At 40.0% G+C, this 24,499-nt stretch overlaps 1 protein-coding gene and 1 long non-coding RNA gene across 2 annotated transcripts; both read right to left on the bottom strand.

Moving 5' to 3' along the window:
- Positions 1-1,937: 1,937 nt before the first annotated feature.
- LOC119894731 lies at positions 1,938-5,360 on the bottom strand. The gene is made up of 2 exons (XR_005442972.1): positions 4,994-5,360; positions 1,938-2,452 (listed from the first exon to the last, which is right to left on the bottom strand). It is a non-coding gene; the product is annotated as an uncharacterized LOC119894731 (long non-coding RNA).
- A 3,320-nt stretch (positions 5,361-8,680) lies between these two features.
- LOC119894730 (retinal rod rhodopsin-sensitive cGMP 3',5'-cyclic phosphodiesterase subunit delta) lies at positions 8,681-17,079 on the bottom strand. The gene is made up of 4 exons (XM_038707388.1): positions 16,928-17,079; positions 12,580-12,705; positions 11,118-11,223; positions 8,681-10,653 (listed from the first exon to the last, which is right to left on the bottom strand). Exons 1-4 carry the CDS (start codon positions 17,007-17,009, stop codon positions 10,572-10,574), a joined length of 396 nt encoding a protein of 131 aa, XP_038563316.1. The 5' UTR covers positions 17,010-17,079; the 3' UTR covers positions 8,681-10,571.
- Between the last annotated feature and the right edge of the window lie 7,420 nt (positions 17,080-24,499).

Raw genomic sequence — 24,499 nt, forward strand, 5'->3', positions numbered from 1 at the left:
AGTATTATACAGTAGCTTTTAAAAGAGGTGTAATGATAAATAGTGGGAATGTCCTAGTGTAATAACAATGAATAATAATGAGTAATTGTGGTGATGGGGTGGAATGGATTAAAAATCCTTAACTGAGTAATGTTGAAGTGGTTTCAAGAATGATAAAAAATTAGTGGAAACAAAAGTGGAACAAAGTCTCACATTTGTTATAGGCCTATGTCAAGAATTTTATTCAGAAATATTCTGCTGTCTTGGGGCCGAGTTGTTTTTTTTTCCATATATGACAGCCTTGGAAAAAATGTGTTCACATGGAACACTTGTTGCTGGCACACATAAGATTTTTTTTTGCCATCATGTAGGCTACAGGTGCGGATACACAGCACGTTGCTCCTGACAATAAATCAAAGGATTGTGTGTCCTTGTAACAAAAGCATCCATCAAATATATTTAACCTCTACAGTGACATCAGCAGTTGCACTGTGAATGATATGCATTCCCACACCAGAGATCGGGATCTCGGAATTCTCCGTCTTAATCTACACTCTCTATTATCTATTTATATACACACCTAGTCTGCCTGGTTTGTATATGCTTACAGTTTCAATATCTCTTTGTGATAACAATTGAATCAACATTGGTATATGCTGTCGCTGATCGCTGGCCATTGGATTGAGCATTTTTGCATTTAATATTGGACATTTGGACGTTTGGGCATTTAGGCATTTAGAATTGGGTGATTGGGCATTTAAGATTGGGCATTTCTGAATTTAGGATTGGGCATTTGAGATTTAGGATTGAGGAGTGTATGCAAATAAGCGGACCAGGCCATATAGTGAAGGCTGGGTTTGAAACGGCTGATGAGGCACCTTGTGATCAGCAGGGGGAGCTCTGAGTGCTAAAGAGTACACTGCAATAAAACCAAACAGAGCGAGTGAGCAGGGCTGGTGCGAGGACTATACTTTATAATGTGATAACACCAATGTGATGGCTACTTGACAGTTGACAGCTGATATTACAATGTATGTCTTCAAAGGACAACACAAAAACAATTGTTATTGGCTGTCATCTATATTTTGAGGTGCTCCCTTGTTCCATTTTCTCTCACATATTTGACATATTACTACTGTTACTCAAGCTGAGGCATCGTTTATAGTTAACTTTATATTTTACATCACCTGCAACATTTATTACTCTTTATTTTCCTTCTATAGTCACAGTGGATGTGGATCAGATGTCCAACCTGGTGCCAGAGAGCTGCAGAGACATGGAAACCATCCTCATTGTGCTGGACATTTATCTGTTGGACTGTGGTGGAATAGCTCTTCTTTAGTTTTAATTTATGCACACTTAAAAAATATATAAATTATGGTTCACATTGCAAATAATTCTCAAATTTTGTCTTTACTACTGACTGAAAATGTTCGATTTCACATTCTCTGTCAATTCAATTGACAAGTTAATCATATAACACAGATAAAACATCAAACATTAAAACTGAACTCTTGCTAAGAGAGATGAGTCTAGTTGAAGTTTAAAAGTGAAAATGCTCCCAAAAATGTTTCAAGTTTCACATGAAATGTTGAAAAGTAATTATACAGTGTACATCTGTGTGTGTTGGAGTATTTTCACTTTCTACCTGAGTAGAGTAACTGAGTCTTACACTCAGTACCAGAGCCTGAATATTTTTTGAAGAGTGCCTTGTTTGCTGCTCTAATTTAAATGAACTTTAAACACAGAAGAATGTGGGCACATCCAAACCAACCAGTAATTATGAATCCAACTAGGTGGAATCATTAATTGTGATGGTGCAAACACTGAGGTCTCAGAGCTGATCAAATGCACCAGTTGTTGAACTATTCAGTGTGCAGATAATTCTTTGGTTTCCACAACTTCTTAGTTAATGTCACATTAATCTCTTAAAGAAAGGTCCAAATAAAACAAATATATAACATCAGCTTTTCATTTTTTACTTTTTACTCACATGCAAAATGTTGACCTATAATACTGTCTTAATATTTTCATTTACAGCTGTTAACGATCCTATTTTTTAAAGTTTAGATCACACTGAGTGAAGAGTGATTTTAAGTATATCTATTCTGATCCATTTTATATACCAAAAATTATTCCTACTACAAAAGCAACAGTTTAACAAATTAAAATCATATCTTGCATTTATGAAAACATCAGTATTAAAATGTTACCAATGTAAAAGTAGTTTTGTCTGATTTGAAATAATGTGTTGTAGCAGTAATTATAATAACAGAACCTGTGGATAGGAACCCAGTGTCATAATTTGAAATCAGTAGAGTTCAGGTGTTGTGGAGTAAAAGTAAAAACAAAAGGCTGAGCAAAGCAGTAGGGTGCAGGATCTGGCAGGGTCATGCTGGAAGCTGGGACATCTGTAGAACCAGACTCTGGTGCTTCACATCTGGAATGATGCTGCCATCAGCTCATCGGGCTCCTATCAACATAACAATGGTATAAAGTTACAGACAGCCTCTTCCCAACTGCTATAAACCTACTCAACTCTGAGATCTCCTCAACATGATAATCTCTCTGGTATTTAACATTAATTATGGCAATGTGCAATACACTGTTTAATTATATGTGCAATATTATTCTTACTACTGGACACCACTTGAACAGTCAAGTTAGCTCTTATTGTATATTTATCATTTTGCTCTTATATTTACTGTTACTGTCGTGGTTTTGGTATTATGTCCTGATTGTGTTCTCATTCTATGTTCCAGCTTATGTTTTGTTTGGTTATTCATTCTTTACATGTTTTCTGGTATACAGGTGAAACTCGAAAAATTAGCATATCGTGCAAAAGTTAATTTATTTCAGTAATTCAACTTAAAGGGTTAAACTAATATATTATATAGACTCATTACATGCAAAGTAAGATATTTCAAGCCTTTATTTGATATAATTTCGATGATTATTGCGTACAGCTTATGAAAACCCCAAATTCAAAATCCCCGAAAATTACATGAAATCAATAAAAAAAAGGATTTTAAATACAGAAATGTCAGCCCTCTGAAAAGTATAATCATGCACTCATGAATCATGTACTCAGTACTTGGTTTGGGCCCCTTTTGCATGAATTACTGCCTCAATGCGGCGTGGCATGGATGCTATCAGCCTGTGGCACTGCTGAGGTGTTGTGGAAGACCAGGATGCTTCAATCGCGGCCTTCAGCTCTTCTCCATTGTTCGGTCTCACGTCGTTATCTTTCTCTTGGCAATGCCACTCAGATCAGGCGAGTCTGATGGCCAATCAAGCACAGTAATCCCATGGTCACTGAACCAGGTTTTGGTACTTTTGGCGGTGTGGGCAGGTGCCAAGTCCTGCTGGAAAATGAAGTCAGCATCTCCATAAAGCTTGTCTGCTGAAGGAAGCATAAAGTGCTCTAAAATGTCCTGGTAGACGGCTGCGCTGACTCTGGACTTAATAAAGCACAGTGGACCAACACCGGCAGATGACATGGCTCCCCAAACCAACAGACTGTGGAAGCTTCACACTGGATTCAAACATCTTGGATTGTGTGCCTCTCCATTCTTCCTCCAGACTCTGGGACCTTGGTTTCCAAATGAGATGCAAAATTTGCTCTCATCAGAAAAGAGGACTTTGGACCACTGACAAAGAGACCAGTTCTTTTTTTCTTCTGACGTTGTTTGTTGTTCAGGAGCAGCTTGACAAGAGGAATATGACATTTGAAGCCCATGTCCAGGACCCGTCTGTGTGTGCTGGCTCTTGATGCAGTAACTCCAGCTTCAGTCCACTCCTTGTGAAGCTCCCCCACACATTTGAATGACCTTTTCCTGACAATCCTCTCCAGGCTATGGTCATCCCTGCTTCTTGTGCACCTTTTTCTTCCACACTTTTCCTTTCCACTTAACTTTCTATTAATGTGCCTTGATACAGCACTTTGAGAACATCCAACTTCTTTTGCAATTAATTAATTAATTAAAAAATTAATTAATTTTGAGGCTTTCCCTCCTTGTGGAGGGTGTCAGTGATGATTTTCTGCACAACTGTCAGGTCAGCAGTCTTCCCCGTGATTGTGAATCCCACTGAACCAGACTGAGAGACCAATTAAAGGCTCAGGAACCCTTTGCAGGTGTTTTGGATTAATTAGCTGGTTAGAGTGTGACACTTTGAGCCTACAATACTGAACCTTTTCACGATATTCTAATTTTCTGAGATGTTTGGGGTTTTCATAAGCTGTAAGCCATAATCATCGAAATTATACCAAATAAAGGCTTGAAATATCTCACTTTGCATGTAATGAGCCTATATAATATATTAGTTTCACATTTTAAGTTGAATTACTGAAATAAATGAACTTTTGCACGATATGCTAATTTTTCGAGTTTCACCCGTACTTTATTAAATATACCCTCCTGTGTTTTCCCATGCGTTGCTTCCTGTGTTAGTGATCAGTTTCATGTGTCTTTGTCTAGCTTTGTTACTGTTGTGTCTGATTAGTTCCTTGTATCTTTCACCTGTTCACTCCCTCCCTGCTTGTTTGCTTTGTCTGTACAGGTGCTGGTCATATAATTAGAATATCATCAAAAAGTTGATTTATTTCAGTAATTCCATTCAAAAGTGAAACTTGTATAATGTATACATTCATTCCACACAGACTGATATATTTCAAGTGTTCATTCCTTTTAATTTTGATGATTATAACTGACAACTAATGAAAACCCAAAATCAGTATCTCAGAAAATTAGAATATTGTGAAAAGGTTCAATATTGAAGACACCTGGTGCCACACTCTAATCAGCTAATTAACTATAATACTCTAATACATTTTGACTCCTGTGCATGATTGTGTAAAAACTACAGTTAGCGCACTCATGTTATTTTAGCATTGTTACCAAAACTTGAAGTTTGCTAATTAGCTAGTTAGGTAGCTAAGCTAACAAGCAAAAGTTATATACCCATACCTGCTAATTATTGTAACACATAAATAAAATACTAGAATTTCACTCACCAACAGGAGCACCGGCTTCCTGGATGGTCTCTCTCTGCAATAAACTGCACAGCCTGCCATTATTCTTCTGGTATCACCATGAAGAAGAGCTACAGAGCTCCTTAACTAGCTGAGTGAGGTGGCAGATGGCAGGAGGATTGCTAGCAGTGTCAGCAGCCTCGGCTCAATCAAAGCGGCCACGCCCCTAATAATGCAGAATTTTAAGGCCATATTATCTGCCATGGGAAATTCCACATGCCATCGTCGTGGCTGTTTACATTCTGCCCTCTGCCAACTCGACGTTGGCGTGTAACATCACCCACACCGCCATTGCTGAACTCCAGACTCAACACCCGAGTGATCTCGGGTGACTTCAACCATGTCATCATGACCACCACACTAACCAACTTCACCCAGTATGTGAGCTGCCATACTAGAGAGGAGAGGAACCTAGACCTACTGTATGCTAACGTTAAGGATGCATACAGCTCTTCCCCCCTCCCCCCACTGGGCAGGTCAGACCACAGCCTGGTTCATATCAATCCCTGCTATGTGCCTCTGGTGAAAAGGCAGCCTGCGACCACAAGGACGGTGAAGAGATGGTCGGAGGAGGCTGTTTTGAGGTGACAGACTGGGATGCACTCTGTGAGCCACATGGAGAGGACATAGATTGGCTTACTGAGTGCATCTCAGACTACATCAACTTCTGTGTGGACTGCACTGTCCCAGCAAAGACTGTCCATTGTTACCCAAACAACAAACCGTGGGTAACAAAGGATCATCAAGGACATCCTGAATGCTAAGAGGAGGGCTTTCAGAGACGGGAATAGGGAGGAGGTGAGGGCCATTCAGGGGGACCTGAAGGTGAAGATCAGGGAGGCTAAGGAGAAGTACAGGAGGAAGCTGGAGCGTAAACTCCAGCAGAACAACATGAGGGAGGTCTGGAGTGGCATGAGGAACATCACTGGCTTCAGATCGACTGGCAGCGGAGGAGTTGAAGGCAGCTTGGACAGGGCCAATGAACTTAATCTGTTCTATAACAGATTTGATACTATGGCTCCTGCCCAACACCCCACTAACTCAGCTGCTGTCTGCCCTCAAACACCTTAAACACCTCCAACTCCACTACTCCCCCTCCTCCTCCTCACTGTCCCCCACCCTCCTGAGAGACCCCAACCCCCCCCCTCCTCCGGCTCTCAGGTTAACAGCTTTCTCCAGCCTGACGACTCCTCCTCTCCGCCTACCCCAACTGTGACCTCTGTGTGCCTCACTGCTGACCAGGTGAGAAGACAACTGAGAAGACTCCACTCCAACAAGGCTGCAGGCCCTGATGGTGTCCGTCCCAGGGTGCTCAAAGCCTGTGCCCCCCAGCTATGTGGAGTCCTTCACCATGTCTTCAAACTGAGCCTGAGTCTCCAAAGGGTCCCTGTGCTGTTGAAGACATCTTGCCTCGTTCCTGTGCCAAAGACGTCACGTCCTAATAGCTCCAAGGACTACAGACCTGTGGCACTGACCTCCCACATTATGAAGACCCTGGAGAGACTGGTTCTAGATCAGCTGCAGCCCATGGTCAGCAATCTTCTGGACCCCCTCCAGTTCACCTACCAGCCCCGACTGGGAGTTGAGGACGCCATCATCTTCCTGCTCAACCGCACCTACGCCCACCTGGACAAGCCGGCAAGCACTGTGAGGGTCATGTTTTTTGACTTCTCCAGTGCTTTCAACACCACTGCTGGGTGACAAGCTGACAGGTGGATGCCCCCCTCGTGTCCTGGATTGTTGCCCCTGCAGCACTGTGTGTCAGACAGCGTGGTCAGCAACACCAGGGCCACGCAGGGGACGGTGCTCTCTCCCTTCCTCTTCACCATCTACACCACAGACTTCAGCTACCACACAGAGTCCTGTCATCTTCAGAAGTTTTCTGACGACTCTGCTGTGGTTGGATGTGTCAGCAAGGGTGACAAGGCGCCACAGGAAGTCATTCCTGCTTGTGGCCATCAAACTTTAACTTTAACTCCTCCCTCTAAGTGTCTGACACACGGATACTAAGTTTTTAAAATGGATTGTATTATCTTTTTTTGTGCAATATTATCTGTTTAATTATTAATGTGCAATATTCTCTGTTGCTATTTATTCACTAGTCCTTTTTGGTTCACCATAATAACTCTTAATAATGGAAATATTGTACATACCCACAATCCTTTGTCTTTATATTTTATATTTATTATACTCTTATATACTCTTTATCTATCTACCTTTGACAAGTATGCAATTGTGACAAAAGAATTTCCCCTCGGGGATCAATAAAGTATTTCTGATTTCTGATTAATATAATTTTAACAGGTGAGTTAAAAAGTAAAAAATGTCACCCCCCTCACAGTTGTCATGAAGGGCAAAATTAGCAATATACACAAAAACCATCTTTTGTAACAGGTTTTAAATATGATTTTTATTGCATTTTAACATTGGGGTCTATGGAGATAGACTCCTTTCTGGAGCCAGGCTCAAGTGGCCACTCGATGAATTGCAGTTTTAGGGACTACCGGGTTGGCTTCACCCAGGAGAACAGATGGTTGCCACTTGGTAGCAACCAAGCAATGATCGTTAGCTTACCGTGTTTACAAGTTGGTGACAAATACTGTGCAAGGCGAACTTGTAAAACTTTATATCTACACTCACTGGCCACTTTATTAGGTACAACTTGATAGAACAGGGTTGGACCTCCTTTTGCCTTCAGACCTGCCTTAATTCTTCAAAAGGTGTTGGAAACATTCCTCAGAGACTTTGGTCCATATTGACATGATAGCACCCCGCAGTTGCTGCAGATTTGTCAGCTGCACATCCATGATGAGAATCTCCCATTCCACCACATCCCAAAAGTGCTCTATTGGATTGAGATCTGGTGGCTGTGGAGGCCATTGGAGTACAGTGAACTAATTGACATGTGAAGAAACCAATTTGAGATGATTTGAGCTTTGTGACATGGTGCATTATGCTGCTGGAAGTAGCCATCAGAAGATGGGTACACTGTGGTCATAAAGGGATGGACGTGGTCAGCAACAATACTCAGGTAGGCTGTCGTGTTTAAATGATGCTCAGTTGGTACAATGGGGCCCAAAGTGAGCCAAGAAAATATCCTGCACACCATTACACTACCACCACCAGCCTGAACCATTGATACAAGGCAGCATGGATCCATGCTTTCATGTTGTTTTCTGTGCAGATTGATCTCTTTCATTGTTATTTTTTAGGATTTTATTATTACTGGTGCACTGGCCTAAGTAGCAACTAATTTTAACTACTTTATATAGTTTGTTATATGTTTTTTATGTAAAATCTTAATCTGTAAAGTAATCGGTAACTGTATCTGTCAGATTAATGTAGAAGTAGTAAGAAGTACAACGTTGCCCTCTGAGGAATAAAGCAGCAGAAAATGGAAACTCTCAAGTGAAGTACAAGTACCTCAAAATTGTCCTTCACGTCACTGATTACAATAATAGACTGCTAATAATTTCAGTTTCTTCATCAAAATGACTAACAGCCAACATACATGTTAAAACCCATTTTTACACTTTACACTTGTTAAAGCACTTTGTAACTTGTTTTTGAAAAGTGCTCTACAAATAAGGATTATTATTATTATTATTATTTTTGGGGAAGCCTGACCAGTGACTAGGAAGGTGATAGAAGAGAGACTCAGAGACAACGTCAAAGACTAAAAAAGTGATTTATTTACACCATGCAACCATGAGACACATGTAACTCCACAAGTTGCAAAGAAAACAACAACCACCTTAATAGTTAACTTGGCTGAAGTGAGGAATATGGAACACAAATCAAACTTAATACAACATCATATGCACACATCTTCCCTCTTTACTGACAAACAAAAACTCCCTTAAATATGTTCTACTATCTACAAAATAACCTGTCTCAACTAAACCACAGGGGTGGTTCCTTGTATCAATTAACATCAGTACAAGTAAGCCTTCAAGAATTAGCTGAACCTAAATAGATGTAGTCACACTGTGTTTATAATTCAAAAATAACCAAATATGATTTGACCGAACAGTCCCCTTGTGTTTCCAAAATCTCAGGTTTTCAGAATATAGCTGTTTTTGCAAGATGACAATGCATTTTTGTCACTATGTTAAAGGGTTTTGAGGGGTCAAACATGATCAGCTCACACACGTGCATGTAACATTGGATGACTTTAATTCACAGATCCTGTCATATTAAAACACAAATCTATTTTACACAGCTCAGTTAGCAGCTAAGAAAAAATAAACATGACATGAATGTAGTGTAGTGGAGGGAAATTCAAAGTTAAAAATCTAGTCAGGACGTACAGAGCAGAGCTGCGTTAAAAACTTTAAGCGGCTGTTTAACATCTGGGTCTAGTTGGGATAAATTTGTAAAAAAGAAATAATCATTTATGCATGTCTCGGTCTACACCTAATGATGATTTAGTTGAATATTTTAAATAAAGTATACCTCTGAAAGTCAAGTACTAGCACATAAATGAATGTAACAAACCCCCCCACTACCACCACCTTTGCCGATGAATGTTCCTCAGACACAGCGCTTTTCAAATATGTCATCATGACAACAGTGTGCAGGTTTTCATTCCAAACAACAGACAAGAAGCAATCCTGTTAAACCAGCTGCTCTTGTGGTGGACTAGAATAAAAACAGGCGCTTAGTCGTCCCTCACACTACACTAAAAACTACTGTTCTAAACTAGTTCAGAGTCAGAATACAGGAAAGGGTTAGAAGCTGTGCCCCGCTGCAGAGGCTGCCTGCAAAGGTGTTTCCTTCAGAGGACTAAAACTACATGAGCAGTACTTGGCCTCACAGAGACCACCTTTCAGTGTTGAGTTGTTGGCAGACAAAGTAAATGTGTTCAAATAAATCTGTATAATTTCCATTTCTCTGATAATAAATAGAAACACAAAACTGAACCGTGGATCTTGAGGTTCTACAAATGTAAACAGGGGACAGCCTTATTTACCTATGATGATAAACTGACAGGAGGTAGCCTCTGGAATGGGACACAGCTAAAGGAAATGTTTTATGATGAAGAACTTTTGAACGTAGCTAAAAAGAGACACTTAGCTACATCTTCCCATGACACTGACATGTTGCTTGTGTTTAAACGGCTGACACACAGAGAGCAGTGTTTCCATGTTCAGACAGAAAGGAGAAGATCAGACAGGTTACAGGTCTGGTATGCTTGTACGGTTTCTGTATGTTCCTGAGTAAATGCAACCTTGGAGTGAGAGAGGGCAGAATTTAAAAAAAACATAATTCGTGTCATTTGAATTGAATTTGAGGATGCAACATAGAGCTTTCTCCTCCTCTTTCCTCTCCTCTCAAGGTCTAGAAGACGTTTTCAGGTCAACACAAAACAAGAGAACAACCATACACAAAGCTCACTTCTTTCACTGTGGGACCACAGCTGTGTTTCACCCAAATGTGCTGATCCCAAGTCGGCAATGAGCTGTTTACTGCTGCAAATTGTAGCTAACCTTGGTAATTTATAGACCTTGGCAGGACATCAGCATTTTGGAAGGTAGAGTCAGGTGTAAGGGGTCAAAGGTCAGACGTAGAAAAGTCGTACCCTGGAGGTACTGACATGGAGGTCATCATCGTAGAACTTGGTCTCTATGATCACATTACCACTGCAATACAAAGACACGTGTCAGCTTTAACTGAGCTACCAAATCTCTCAGACAATTTCACTACTATCACTGCCGTAAAAAAGTATGTACAGTATATAACATTACAATGAATCTATGAATTTTTACTGATTGTTGATTTCAAGAATCAACAAAGTTAAAGGAAGAGTTCAGTTGATTACAACTTGGCTCTTAATTCTTTTCATTCCTGTCAATTTTAAAACACATTATCTAATCAACTTCATTTCAATGTCAAACTTAAACTGAGGGCACCTATAACCTTTAACTAACATGTAATCTTGTTTGTCTCACTGTATGTTGGTTAGTTATAACTGGGTTTGATTAAAATTGAATCACAGCTATATACGATAAAATTGTAGAGATGAGACATTAGATATAGGCTATTGTATGTGTCAGAAGTACAGGAACATAAAACAGAGAAATGAAGATCATTTGTGGAGACTCACGTTAAAACATTGGCTGGCATCATCTGGGATTCTGGAGCTGCTTCTATTAGAGACTGCCATGTGTTGGTGGAGTTGGGGATAACAAAACCAAACTCAAAGAACCATTCTGCACAGAGAAACACAGACAGACAAAGAGCACAGCGCTGCCTTAATAACACAAAACATCATTATTATGTGGCTTAATATAGTGTGTGAGTGTACCACAATGGTCCAAATACTGTTCCAGATAGTTTTTCCCTCTCTGGTGGAAACCAGCAACATAAACATGTTGTGTTGGATTCAATTGTGTGCTGCCTCTTGGGGCTCTCTGTAACCTCGCCTCTGTACAGCAGGGACAGCACTCCAAACACACAGTAACGAAGAAGTGACAACACTGACAACTACAAAAGATCACAACTATGTGAGCTGTCTGTTGGCTATTGGAGCCAATAGTCCTGTACTTTTCTAACCCTCCCATAATAACTTGGCGCCAGTGTGCTTTAAAACATTACCAGTAAGGTGGGGCAGAGGTTTGAAGATCTAAGGGTAATAACGCAACTGCTCTATCTTATGACACATTTTAGGGAACCAAGCACTCTATCACTAACATCATTTTGACCCAACATCACTGTGAATGGAACTCTCTTTCCACACAAGTTTGGCTTACGGGATACAATCATTTCCTAGGTTCATCTTGTACGGTTTCTGTCTGTACTAAATAAATCAAATTTGATTATTTTCCTCTCTTTTCTTTTACCTGCCTGACTGTTGTCAGTGTTTGTTTATTCACTGTGATTTTCATGGCTGATGTCATCTGACTGCAATTTCCAATGAAGATTGATTAAAGGTTCAGTGTGTAGGTTTTAGTGGCATCTGGTGGTAAGGGTTGTGAATCTACTTTATTAAAGGTGTCCTGATGAGTTTTCTCTTAAAACAAACAATAGTCATGTTTCCATTCAGTGTTTCTCATCAAAACACACTGTGTGGATCCTTGAGGTCTATCAAATATGTTAAATGGATAAACCACATGCCTTTGGTGTGAGAGCACCGGGTTCAATCTACTATTGTGTCCCTGAGCAAGACACTTAACCCCTACTTGCTCCAGAGGCGTGCGACCTCTGACATATACAACAATTGTTAGTCGCTTTGGATAAAAAGCGTCAGGCTAAATGAATAAATGTAAATTTAAAGCCGGGGTTTCGACAATTTTCAAACATAGTATTTACCTCCTTGTTAACCTGCTAGTCTTTTTCTTCCCTACCTTTTGTTCTTGCATTGCTGTGTTTCTTGTCATGTTACTGTTACTACTATATCGGTGGAATGGTGTGAAACCATTAGCAGGAATGTACATCACATCACATCACCTGTGGTCATGAGAGCAAACAAAACGGGGAGCCACTCGTTAAAACAGTATTCCAAAATTCCAAAGGTTACCTGACTGACCTTCGGGATCTTGTTCCTGTTCAGTGTTTTGGTTGATTACCTTCTAGACACTGCCCTTTGAAGAAAACTTTCTGCTCCAGTCTGAACTTCTCCAGTTTCTCTGAGGAGGAAAAGTTCAGTTCTCTGGACACTGCCTTACACTTCAGGATCTTCTTTGGGACACGAGCTGGAGAGACAGTGATAAACTATAAACAATTCTGTCGAGAACAAGACCAAATTAGTTTTTAATGCGTACAATGGAGGTTCGCTGGCAGAGCTATGGATTCAAGGCTTGCAACTTTGTTCAGAGTTTTCAAAAGCAACCCATTTTGTTTGTAGGTTAGCTTTTCCCCTTTAAGCTTTGCATGTTTCCATTGAACTGAAAGTGTCTGACACTTGTTGACTACCACATGCTGAAAGAGGCCTTTGATTATATACACGCACATTACAAATGCTAGCCCTATTTAAACATTGAAACTTTTTCAAGGCATTCTCTAACCAAATGCTTAAAATCTGTAGAAATTATCATTACCTTCATTATTAAAAGACAGCCACCTCACATCCTAAAAACCCGTCACTGTATTTTTGAACACAATTTTCTCTCAGAGAGCCTGTTAATTGACTTCTCATTGCCAACTAGGGACCACTGCATTGTTCTGTACATTATGATTTGTTTATTAATTTATAATCATGAAGTGAAAATGCTGACATCCAGCAACCCCAGTGATGTCTGCACAGATGTTTAGAGAACTTTTTGTTAACAATATGTAAAATGATTTGTCTAATTAAACTAACTATATTGAGAATTTGTATTCTCCTTTAAACCTGCTATATAAACCTTTTTTATGTACATAAATAGTTTAATGTTAATAATTAAAGTCATTATTCCAAGCAGTTAAAAGATAAAAGCAACAGCAACACCTTCTAGGTGAGATATGGCATGGTTCATTTCACAGATTTAATGCTAAAACAGGGTTTCTGCAGGTTTCACCTAGTCAAATTTAAGACTTTTTAAAACCTTTTTAAGACGACTATGAATGAAATTTAACACCAATATCACAACATCCAAAAAAAGAAAAGGAAATGCACAAAATGTCACAAAATTATGTATTCAAATTAGGGTTGAGTGATGTCTACAAAATTGGCATTGGATGATTTCAACAATAAAACACCAGGATGGACAATGACATTGACAGGCGGAGAAAGTGTTTTTGCAGTGAGACCAGAGGTAAAGGTGTGAGTGTGTGCAGAGAGAAGTTGAGGCAGGTGCAAAGCAGGTACATGTACAAATAATAATAAAAATAATGTCCATGGGGGTTAAAACATGATTTCACAGGGTGGTATAATGTAAAAAAAATAAGATTGTATTTTGGAAGATGGATTATGTTTTCCAATAAAGAAATATGTAACTCCACATAATTTTGGAACATTGTTATTATCTGTCTGTATATCTGTGAATAATAAGTTTGAAAATCTAGAGCAGATTTTGAATTAACTACACCCCAAAAGCTAAACTTGCAAAAGAAGTCTACTAGGTTTGAATTATAACCGTTAGATCTGGGAAAATTCATGTGATTAATTTTGATTCTCTCCACAATGATTTTACACTAATGGCGCAGCACTAAGCAGTTTTGATGTAAAAATTAACATAAAAGGCAACATGAGAACTACCTCCTTTCTGTATAATTACAAGCATTTCATTTGTACATTAAATCCAAAAGAATTACCTCATTAGCTTGGAAGGCTAATGAGATAATTCGGCATCCATATGGGACAGGCCTTTAATTCCTTTCCCAGAAAACTGAAATAGGCTACTATGAAACAGTTTATTTATTTGAAACAGTATGAATATTACTTGTTTAAAAATTATCAAATAATATCAAAGATGCATCATTCATTTGATCTAGCTCTAACCGATCTAACGACGTGTAGCATGTGCATACTGACATATTGATCATACGTTTAAACATTTATATTTGTATTAACAATCTAAGCAGCTTAGAAGCAGCTAAAGTGTGAGACCCAGCGGGGTTTAAGAGGTTTTATACATCCAAAGAACTTCTATAAAAACCAGACCAGGCGTCTAATCGAGACCTGCGTTTATTTGTCAAAACAGAGTAGGCGGCTATTTGGGACTCAGCTATCAATTGAAGTTTTACAGTACTTCCCTTCATAATCGGAAGATGTCCAGAAGTGCCATCAGCTCAGAACCGCAGACAACAGTCTGTCTGGAGAAGTCTGATCAGAAGTGGCAAAAAGCTTCCGACATGGAAATGAGGCCAAGCGACTCAACTATGCATAAAACCACCGGAACTGGCAGCAGAAAATGGCAGCAGGTGCTATGGACTGATGGATCAGAATGTGCAATATTTGTCTGCAGCAGAAGGCAGTATGTTCACTGAAGGGCTGGAGAGCAGTACAAGAAGGAGTCCTGGAAATTATGGTATGGCCCCCACAGAGCCCTGATCTCAAAATCTTTCATTCTGGGATTCTGGTTGAAGTAAAAAAATTATGAATGATAAGAAGCATCTTTGTTTTCACTTCTAAATAATTGTGGTAAATTGGTCCATATAAAACCTGTATGATGGCTTGTATGGTTGCCCACATCCACAGATCTCAGCAATGTACAGTGCCTTGCGAAAGTATTCGGACCCCTTGAACTTTTCGACCTTTTGCCACATTGCAGGCTTCAAACATAAAGATATAAAACTGTAATTTTTTGTGAAGAACCAACAACAAGTGGGACACAATCATGAAGTGGAATGAAATTTATTGGATATTTCAAACTTTAACAAATAAAAAACTGAAATTGGGCGTGCAAAATTATTCAGCCCCCTTAAGTTAATACTTTGTAGCGCCACCTTTTGTTGCGATTACAGCTGTAAGTCGCTTGGGGTACGTCTCTATCAGTTTTGCACATCGAGAGACTGAAATTTTTGCCCATTCCTCCTTGCAAAACAGCTCGAGCTCAGTGAGGTTGGATGGAGAGCGTTTGTGAACAGCAGTTTTCAGTTCTTTCCACAGATTCTCGATTGGATTCAGGTCTGGACTTTGACTTGGCCATTCTAACACCTGGATATGTTTATTTGTGAACCATTCCAGTGTAGATTTTGCTTTATGTTTTGGATCATTGTCTTGTTGGAAGACAAATCTCCGTCCCAGTCTCAGGTCTTTTGCAGACTCCATCAGGTTTTCTTCCAGAATGGACCTGTATTTGGCTCCATCCATCTTCCCATCAATTTTAACCATCTTCCCTGTCCCTGCTGAAGAAAAGCAGGCCCAAACCATGATGCTGCCACCACCATGTTTGACAGTGGGGATGGTGTGTTCAGGGTGATGAGCTGTGTTGCCTTTACGCCAAACATAACGTTTTGCATTGTTGCCAAAAAGTTCGATTTTGGTTTCATCTGACCAGAGCACCTTCTTCCACATGTTTGGTGTGTCTCCCAGGTGGGAGACACACCAAACTTTGTGGCAAACTTTAAACGAGACTTTTTATGGATATCTTTAAGGAATGGCTTTCTTCTTGCCACTCTTCCATAAAGGCCAGATTTGTGCAGTATACGACTGATTGTTGTCCTATGGACAGAGTCTCCCACCTCAGCTGTAGATCTCTGCAGTTCATCCAGAGTGATCATGGGCCTCTTGGCTGCATCTCTGATTAGTCTTCTCCTTGTATGAGCTGAAAGTTTAGAGGGACGGCTGGGTCTTCGTAGATTTGCAGTGGTCTGATCCTCCTTCCATTTCAATATTATCGCTTGCTCAGTGCTCCTTGGGATGTTTAAAGCTTGGGAAATCTTTTTGTATCCAAATTCGGCTTTAAACGTCTCCACAACAGTATCTCGGACCTGCCTGGTGTGTTCCTTGTTCTTCATGATGCTCTCTGCACTTTAAACGGACCTCTGAGACTATCACAGAGCAGGTGCATTTATACGGAGACTTGATTTGACACAGGTGGATTCTATTTATCATCATTAGTCATTTAGGTCAACATTGGATCATTCAGAGATCCTCACTGAACTTCTGGAGAGAGTTTGCTGCACTGAAAGTAAAGGGGCTGAATAATTTTGCACGCCCAATTTTTCAGTTTTTTATTTGTTAAAAAGGTTTGAAATATCCAATAAATTTCGTTCCACTTCATAATTGTGTCCCACTTGTTGTTGATTCTTCACAAAAAATTACAGTTTTATATCTTTATGTTTGAAGCCTGAAATCTGGCAAAAGGTCGAAAAGTTCAAGGGGGCCGAATACTTTTGCAAGGCACTGTAGCTGATGGGAAAATGTTATCTGATGGCCAAAACTCAAAAAAACATTCAAGCTGGAAAAAATGGTCAACAAAGTGAAAGATTTTAACAGAATGTTCTGCTATGATACATGTGGGTCTAATTATGTCTGGTGTGTGAATGTACCTTCATGTTCTACTCCCGGTACAGAGAGGTCCTCAGTTCCTTGCCACAGCACCTTGCCCGTCTCTGCATCTCGAAGATTCATCCAGTTTCTAACAGGAAAAGGTTAAGGTACAACAACCAAACTAGAGAATATCCAAAATGAACTGAATTGAAATAGCCATGGAATAATTTAAACACTAAAGGAATACCAGCCTGATCTGCCTTAAACACAGTTGTAACAATCTTTGAACAACATCTACTACCACTCATGTGTTATCAACCTGAAGAATCCATCAGTTAACATTAAACCGTCTCATTTCACCATATCCACTGTGGAAAGTTGATTTATTATTATTTCTATGAAATGTTCTATTCAGCTATCAACCCTTGAGCAAAACAATAGGATATGTAGTGAAAACGCATTCCAAACAACTCTTTACTGCACTTTTCACATTTTATAAACAACTAAGATAGAACAGTAACAAAATTAAAACATTTTACATTTAAAAAACTAAAAACAATTTTAAAAAATTATTGTAGACTGGGAGCCAGAGCGTTCAGCTATCAAGCTCCTCTCCTGTGGAACCAGGTTCCAGTTTGGGTTCAGGAGGCAGACACCATCTCCACATTTAAGAGTAGGCTTAAGACTTTCCTCTTTGATAAAGCTTATAGTTAGGGCTGGCTCAGGTAGTCCTGAACCATCCCTTAGTTATGCTGCTATAGGCCTAGACTGCCGGGGGATTTCCTATGATGCACTGAGCTCCTCTCTCCTCTACTTTCTCTCCCTCTGTATGCAACCTCATCCCATTATTGCATGTTACTAACACAACTTCTCCCCTTTCTGGTAGTCTTGTGCTTTCTCGTCCCTCTCCTCTCTCCTCCTATCACTTCCTGCAGGTTTTCTGGCTCTGGAGCTGTGGAGTCTGGATCTGTGGCTGCGGGTCACCTGCTGCCCCCGTGTTCCTGCTCGACACCCTCTGCTACAACGACTATTGCTACTAGTCCTTTCGTTATTATTGTTAATTATTACCATCATCATCATTACTATGACGATTATAATCATAAACATTACTGTATATATCTGGACCATTTTTCATTTAGTCTATAGCAACATTATGTTTACTGTCTGTACCTCTGTGTGTATATTGTGTAGTCCCCCACCTTCCCCCTTCCCCCCTTCTCCCCCTTCCCCCCCTTCTCCCCCTTCTCCCCCTTCTCCTGAATGCCTAAAGGTCTGCAAACAAGGCTAACCAGGCACTAGTATTTGCCTTAGACACCCATAAGCACAACATTGTTCGGAAGGTCAGCAAATATCAAGCTTTAGAAACACATAATAGTCAAAATGCATCCGAGAATGAATGAAAAGAAATACTGCTAGCTTATAGGTAACCTAAAGACAACAGTGTCTAAGTGAGAAGCTTTTGTGTAGGTGATGCTCGCCGCTAGCTGTCCCGTCAGTCTGTCAGTTGGTCAGCTGTTCCTGACCTACGCACACATTAAACACAATAAAGCTGTCAATCACAGAGCCTGTAAGGACTTAAGGCTCGTGCAGACTACAGGACTTTCAGCATCGGCCGACGGCCGTGCCGTTCACACTACACTACTTTCCGTCTTGTGATGGGAGTCTTGAAGTCGTTGTGGCACACTACGTGACTGATCGGTGGGTCAGGGGGTCACACACACACACTACATGAGCTGACAGCGACTCTGTCACCCAACACTGGTCTCCAAACCACGTTTTTTTAAGAAAACACGTGAAATGTGAAACGGGAAATGACACGAACCTAGAGACACAACAGCTGTTGTTTGTTATTATAAAGATAGCAATTACAAAGACTGCCTGCTCTCATTAGCTGGATGTGGATGTCGAGTGGGCCTACTCCTCCAGATAGTTGACATGCTAGATATCTGGCAGACGTTGGTGGTGTCAGAAATGTGTCAGGGAGCCGTTGTGATGCATTGTTGAGTAGTTTACACGTAACGACCGCCGATCAACCACTGATTTACTCCCGACCACAGCATGACGGTCGCCGAGCTCGCCGAGGCTAAAAATCGTGTAGTGTGAACTAGGCTTTAGTCAGTGAATCTACTGTACATTACATCTTCCCTGTGTCTTGACAATCATTAACAACACACCTTCGGTCATAGTTCCTAAAAGTGTGTGGGGGCACCAATGCATTGGAAGGCAAACAATTCTTTAACTGTGGAGCCCAGGAAAGGAAACTGGCCAAAATACACTGTGTAGAATTTAAGGAATGACTCTGTTAAGGCAAATAAGAAAGATGATGACTTCAACTGACCACTTAACATGATTTACCCTGGTGTGTAATGTACTTCACTCCACGGAGAGTTGGAGGCTGCAGGGAAGAAGGAGTCATTATTATATGACAACCTGAGAATACTGGATAAGTATTCTCAGGTTTTTATCCTGTGCGATGCCAGATCAATTCATTTTTCAGTCTTTTAGGCTAATATTCATTTTCATAACATAGTCATTACATTTTCTCCAAACTAAATATCCTATGTTATTGTTTTGAAGTTTGGACCCACTTATAATTCAAAAATTGGCTAGGGATAAAATGTCATGCCTGTTTGGCACTACTTTCATCCTTTGTTTTTAAAGATTCTCCACTCAGCATCCTGTCACACTCAGGTACTACTTAGTGTCACACACACACACTTGACTCTACACCATCTGTGAGGTCCTTTATCCCACCTCAAATCCACCATCAACTGCCTAAAACACACAGCTTCTAAAGCTCCAGGATTCTGACCTACCATGTTATATGAATGAGGAGAATTACTATCACACACACAGTAAACTGAAAGGACACAATTTCTTTTGCGCATCAGCTTTCATCTTTGCAACAGAAGATCATATTGTTGAATTTTGCATAAATCATAAATCCAGCTGGTCAGGATGTTGAATAGAATAGAAAATAATAGAAAACTTGTACAACGAAAATGTCAAAGTGCTGACCAGCCAGTGCACTGCACAACTATTTTGGATTTTTTCAAGACTAAAAGTAAAAGATATGCAAGATACTGGCATAAAAAGTAAACAGAAAAATTATTCCAACAAACTTCTTCCAAGATTTCCAGCATATGTGGCTTGTTGTGAATAGAAAAGAGTAAATATTGACTGACATTAGAATCCCAGCCCAGCTCTGCTCATCAGCATTTTGATTTGTTTTACATTTTTGTTTTTTCGAAGTCTAGTCTTACCTTAATACATGTCTCGAAAAAAAATTGTATTTAATGTTTTGTTGCAAACACTTAAGACCATTAATTGAATGATTTCTTTCTAATAAATTACATTTCTTAAAATGTTTGCATGAAAGCCTGCAGAGGAAGAGATAAAAGTACCAATAATCACCAATAACTATAGAGTTCGTGAAAAAACAAGGATGAAGTGATCATATTTGGACTAAACATTTTTCTCAATAAGATAAAATATATGATTCTAATCCAATTCAAAATACTCTTATAGTTCCATTATTTCAATTACAATTTCACCCTCCCAATGATCTTAACATTTAATGTCATCAAATATTAAATTCTACTTCTACAGTTGAGATTCATGAAGCAGCAAAAACTAAAATACTTTTGTGAGATTTCATGTGGAGTGCTGCCTTTTCAAAGCATATCATTTAAAATTAAATTCAAGGGAATGAAAATGATCAAATTATATCATTATTAAACACTCATCTGACATCACCTATTGGGAGCTTTAGTCCATGTCTATTAGTGCTGTACTGGCCATCAGTAACCCTTGGGTAAGATCCAACGACAGCAGAGCTCTACCCGCATAGATTTCCTAATGACAGTTACACCAACTAAAGAAGTGGGCAACTATCATCCATCATCAAAAACCATTCCCTGTGCACACCTGGTATTGTGTTTCCTTTTTGTTGATTCTCTCAAATCACTTCCTCACAAACTAAACAAAAGAAAATCTTGTACAGCAATTAAAGGAGACCCATTATACTGCATTTGCAGTAATGTAATCTTTAAACTAATCTTTTAACACCAACAACATCATGCAAGGTTGTACCACAGCCTCCTCAGGGCCTGCTGAAGGTTGTGTGTGTAAACCACTAGGGTGCCTGCACAAGTCGGTCAGAACATATACACACAGAAGTTAATGAGCCCACAGGGAAAAGCTGCTGTCACTGGTAAGTCTATTGTAGTAATGTTTGTAATGTGTAGCAACATTAACGATTTTGTAATGAACTTTGCCTTTTGCATTAAAAAGAAGGCATGCCAACTACAGAGCAAACTGAGCCCAGTCCTGCAGGAGTAAAGGGGAGTAACACAAAACATCTAATCATCACACAGTTCCACATTTCCATTTCTATATATGTATATGTTAGCAAATCAAATGGAAAGCAGTGTTGTCTGCTCAAGGAGAGTAATCATTTTTCAACAGGGGTGGAAATTAACTTATTGGCTCACTTGCTAAGGTGGCTGGTAAATGAAAAAATCCACCGGCCACACATATTTTTACCAGCCAAGATAATGAATTGCCTTTTGTGTCACATATACATTTGTTTCCTTACACTTAATTGAGATAATAAGGTATTATGTCAAATACAAACTTAAGAAGAGGCCAGAGTGAAATCTGAAGCAAAATTATATAATTGCTATTAAATGTACTTAAAACATAACAGTAACGTGTATTCTCAACTTACAAGATGCTTCTTAATCATTCAACTTAAATATCATCACTGCTCACTCTTAATCATGTTTTATCATTCAACTTAAACCTCCTCATCAGACTGCTCATTTTCTACAATCACCCTCTTCTGGCCTGGTTCTGACAGAGTCCTGGTGCCACAGCATGACAGGTTTTGTGAGATCAACATTTTTTATACAGCCTATGGATCATTCTCCTTGATCTCTGGGGAGGACAGCAGGGCCATTAAAAGATCTGACAGTGTGTCAGACACTGACTGGACCGCCAACTACCCAGCTAAAAGCTAAAAACACAAGTAACGTTACTACTTTTGTCATTAGCTCCTAAGACTAGCAGCTTTCACACTGCCTTATTTCACAGGGGTATTGCGCAAATCTGCCAGCTCACTGTACTCTATGAAAGGTACAGAACCGATTTGATCCACCTCTGAGCAGGGAAAGTTGGTGACGCATGAGACAGAAAGACGGAACAATTTCTGTGTTGAAAGCCACAGCCGACCTGCATGGTGCTTGTTCTTGTAAAGTCAGACCGCTATGTGAAAGCATACATGATTGAGAGATAAAAGCCTTTTCACACAACTACTACAAACTTTTGTTCAGTATGAAGAAGTGAATGCGTCATAGATGCGGATATTCTTTCCGCACTGATCTCCGTATGAAAGCGACTACACTCTCACTCTCCCCTCCCAACTCCTGTCGCCTGTCCCCTAACACCCACCCCTTAAAAATCTACACCAATCAAACACAAGTAACATGAAAAGAACATAAACAACAACCAATGAATGCCCCTAATCCGTGTGTTACACAATTTTAGATCCCTTGGTACACCGGGACCAATTTAAGTGCGACACACAACCAACAAGAACTGCGGCTAATTACTGTTACATAGAAATTATATGCCTAATATACAGTGGGTACGGAAAGTATTCAGACCCCTTTAAATTTTTCACTCTTTGTTTCATTGCAGCCATTTTCCAAAAATCAAAAAAGTTCATTTTATTTCTCAGTAATGTACACTCAGCACCCCATCTTGACAGAAAAAAACAGAAATGTAGAAATATTTGCAAATTTATTAAAAAAGAAAAACTGAAATATCACATGGTCATAAGTATTCAGACCCTTTGCCGTGACACTCATATTTAACTCAGGTGCTGTCTATTTCTTCTGATCATCCTTGAGATGGTTCTACACCTTCATTTGAGTCCAGCTGTGTTTGATTATACTGATTGGACTTGATTAGGAAAGCCACACACCTGTCTATATAAGACCTTACAGCTCACAGTGCATGTCAGAGCAAATGACAATCATGAGGTCAAAGGAACTGCCTGAAGAGCTCAGAGACAGAATTGTGGCAAGGCACAGATCTGGCCAAGGTTACAAAAAAATTTCTGCTGCACTTAAGGTTCCTAAGAGCACAGTGGCCTCCATAATCCTCAAATGGAAGACGTTTGGGACGACCAGAACCCTTCCTAGAGCTGGCCGTCCAGCCAAACTGAGCTATCGGGGGAGAAGAGCCTTGGTGAGAGAGGTAAAGAAGAACCCAAAGGTCACTGTGGCTGAGCTCCAGAGATGCAGTCGGGAGATGGGAGAAAGTTGTAGTAAGTCAACCATCACTGCAGCAATCCACCAGTCGGGCTTTATGGCAGAGTGGCCCGACGGAAGCCTCTCCTCAGTTCAAGACACATGAAAGCCCGCATGGAGTTTGCTAAAAAACACCTGAAGGACTCCAAGATGGTGATAAATAAGATCCACTGGTCTGATGAGACCAAGATAGAACTTTTTGGCCTTAATTCTAAGCGGTATGTGTGGAGAAAACCAGGCACTGCTCATCACCTGTCCAATACAGTCTCAACAGTGAAGCATGGTGGTGGCAGCATCATGCTGTGGGGGTGTTTTTCAGCTGCAGGGACAGGACGACGTTTGCAATCGAGGGAAAGATGAATGTGGCCAAGTACAGGGATATCCTGGACGAAAACCTTTTCCAGAGTGCTCTGGACCTCAGACTGGGCCGAAGGTTTACCTTCCAACAAGACAATGACCCTAAGCACACCGCTAAAATAACGAAGGAGTGGCTTCACAACAACTCCGTGGCTGTTCTTGAATGGCCCAGCCAGAGCCCTGACTTAAACCCAATTGAGCATCTCTGGAGAGACCTGAAAATGGCTGTCCACCAACGTTTACCATCCAACCTGACAGAACTGGAGAGGATCTGCAAGGAGGAATGGCAGAGGATACCCATATCCAGATGTGGAGAACTTGTTGCATCTTTCCCAAAACGACTCATGGCTGTATTAGATCAAAAGGGTGCTTCTACTAAATACTGAGCAAAGGGTCTGAATACTTATGACCATGTGATATTTCAGTTTTTCTTTTTTAATAAATTTGCAAAAATTTCTACATTTCTGTTTTTTTCTGTCAAGATGGGGTGCTGAGTGTACATTACTGAGAAATAAAATGAACTTTTTTGATTTTTGGAAAATGGCTGCAATGAAACAAAGAGTGAAAAATTTAAAGGGGTCTGAATACTTTCTGTACCCACTGTATTTACCCGCCAATGTAGCAAGTAGCCTTCCAACATTTGGGCGCTAAACGGAAAATCGCGGGTGTAATTTCCATTCCTGTTTTACAACGATATGAAATTTTGGGGGTTTTCACTTGAAAAACAAAATAACTGCCATTCATTATTTTTCTGTCAATTGGTTAATTAACTAGATAATTAACTAATCTTTATGCCATAATGTCATATATCAGAAGGTCAAACAAACATTAGGTATCCTAAGACTCAATACAGATTTAGTTATTTATATTTTGCCACAACCAGATCAGGCCTGTTTCAACCAGACGTTTTACAGAGTTAGCTGCAACATAGTGAATCTGCTTCTTGGAGCAGACTGCAGG

This window comes from Micropterus salmoides, unplaced genomic scaffold (assembly GCF_014851395.1).
Source record: "Micropterus salmoides isolate LMB-PRFRI ecotype aquatic unplaced genomic scaffold, ASM1485139v1 Ms_hic_scaffold_888, whole genome shotgun sequence".
Lineage (NCBI taxonomy): Eukaryota > Metazoa > Chordata > Actinopteri > Centrarchiformes > Centrarchidae > Micropterus > Micropterus salmoides.

Bases quoted from the DNA above. Each gene is read 5' to 3' on its own strand.
- LOC119894730 (XM_038707388.1), bottom strand. From the start codon at position 17,009: ATGAATCTTCGAGATGCAGAGACGGGCAAGGTGCTGTGGCAAGGAACT. The intron at 11,224-12,579 runs GTAATCAACCAA...TTCTCTGTGCAG, and splicing joins CAAAGGGCAGTGTCTAGAAG to AATGGTTCTTTGAGTTTGGT. The intron at 10,654-11,117 runs GTGAGTCTCCAC...TTTGTATTGCAG, and splicing joins ATGCCAGCCAATGTTTTAAC to TGGTAATGTGATCATAGAGA.